Here is a 979-nt window from a genome sequence, read left to right as displayed (position 1 = left end):
ACGTCAACAATTGTATAGTATTTTATATATGAATAAGCCTTTTCCCATTTTAGTAGTTAGTAGGCAGTGCATGCTCAGGGGAAAAAATAAGGCCTTTTAATAATGAAGATACAAGTTTAGTTTTAGGTTTTGCATATTTTTAGCACCTATTTTCATCAATCATTTTTTATAACTTTAGATGCAGTTTTTCTTCAAAACAATAAATTTTTTTTTTTTGATCAATTAAGCATTTATCATCATTTTGGTCCTATAACATTTTATTTGCTTTAAAATAGAATTTTCAAAACAAAAATATGAATTAATTTATTTTTACAGTTAGGGTTTTGAGCAATCCTTTTGGTGTATTAAAATGGCGTTCCACTGGGTTGAAAACGTTAATACAGCATCCTTTACGCCTAGAGAATACCAAGTTGAGTTAATAGATGCTGCCAGAGACCGTAACATTATTATGTGTCTTGCTCAAAACTCTGCTCGTGATTTTATAGCTTTAAAGATAATACAAGAACATGCGAATGAACTGAGAAGGTAGGTGCTACAGAAAGTATTTTGGCAGTAACATGTAATTCCCATCAAACAGGTGATGGAATTGCCTTCATAGACTTAATAAAACTTACTTAATATATGGAAGTATTTAGTGCATTTAGTAAATATTAAAAAATCTTATTTATTATACATTTGTAAATTGTGGTTGATAAATTTGTAACGATTAATTACAGTGATGTATTACATATGAGAAAAAGAGCGTATATTTGGTAGATGAAGTAAGAGTGGAATCAGTAGCTACTATGCTGAAATATCTTACTGATTTAGATGTTGGTCTTGTAAAAAATCCATCTGACTTGGATCATCTTGAAGAAACAGTTCAGGTATGTATTTCTATTATTTTTAAAGTCACTTTTATATAATGAGAACATTTTTTAACTTTACAAAGGAGAAGTTTTGTTTTCATAAAAAAATCCGATTCGTTAATTTTATGTTT

At 28.5% G+C, this 979-nt stretch overlaps 1 protein-coding gene across 1 annotated transcript; it reads left to right on the top strand.

Moving 5' to 3' along the window:
* The first annotated feature begins 344 nt into the window (after window positions 1-344).
* On the top strand, window positions 345-756 carry LOC113375120 (endoribonuclease Dcr-1-like). The gene is made up of 2 exons (XM_026615070.1): window positions 345-525; window positions 717-756. Exons 1-2 carry the CDS (start codon window positions 350-352, stop codon window positions 754-756), a joined length of 216 nt encoding a protein of 71 aa, XP_026470855.1. The 5' UTR covers window positions 345-349.
* Window positions 757-979: the final 223 nt, after the last annotated feature.

Source organism: Ctenocephalides felis, unplaced genomic scaffold (genome assembly GCF_003426905.1).
Source record: "Ctenocephalides felis isolate EL2017-DRISC unplaced genomic scaffold, ASM342690v1 CF-g0.4_SCAFFOLD_01886, whole genome shotgun sequence".
Lineage (NCBI taxonomy): Eukaryota > Metazoa > Arthropoda > Insecta > Siphonaptera > Pulicidae > Ctenocephalides > Ctenocephalides felis.
This window is presented reverse-complemented; position numbering and strand designations above follow the sequence as displayed.

Excerpts from the sequence above, each read along its gene's own strand:
- LOC113375120 (XM_026615070.1), top strand. The coding sequence starts at position 350 with ATGGCGTTCCACTGGGTTGAAAACGTTAATACAGCATCCTTTACGCCT. Across the intron at positions 526-716 it reads CATGCGAATGAACTGAGAAG|TGATGTATTACATATGAGAA; the intron begins GTAGGTGCTACA and ends GATTAATTACAG.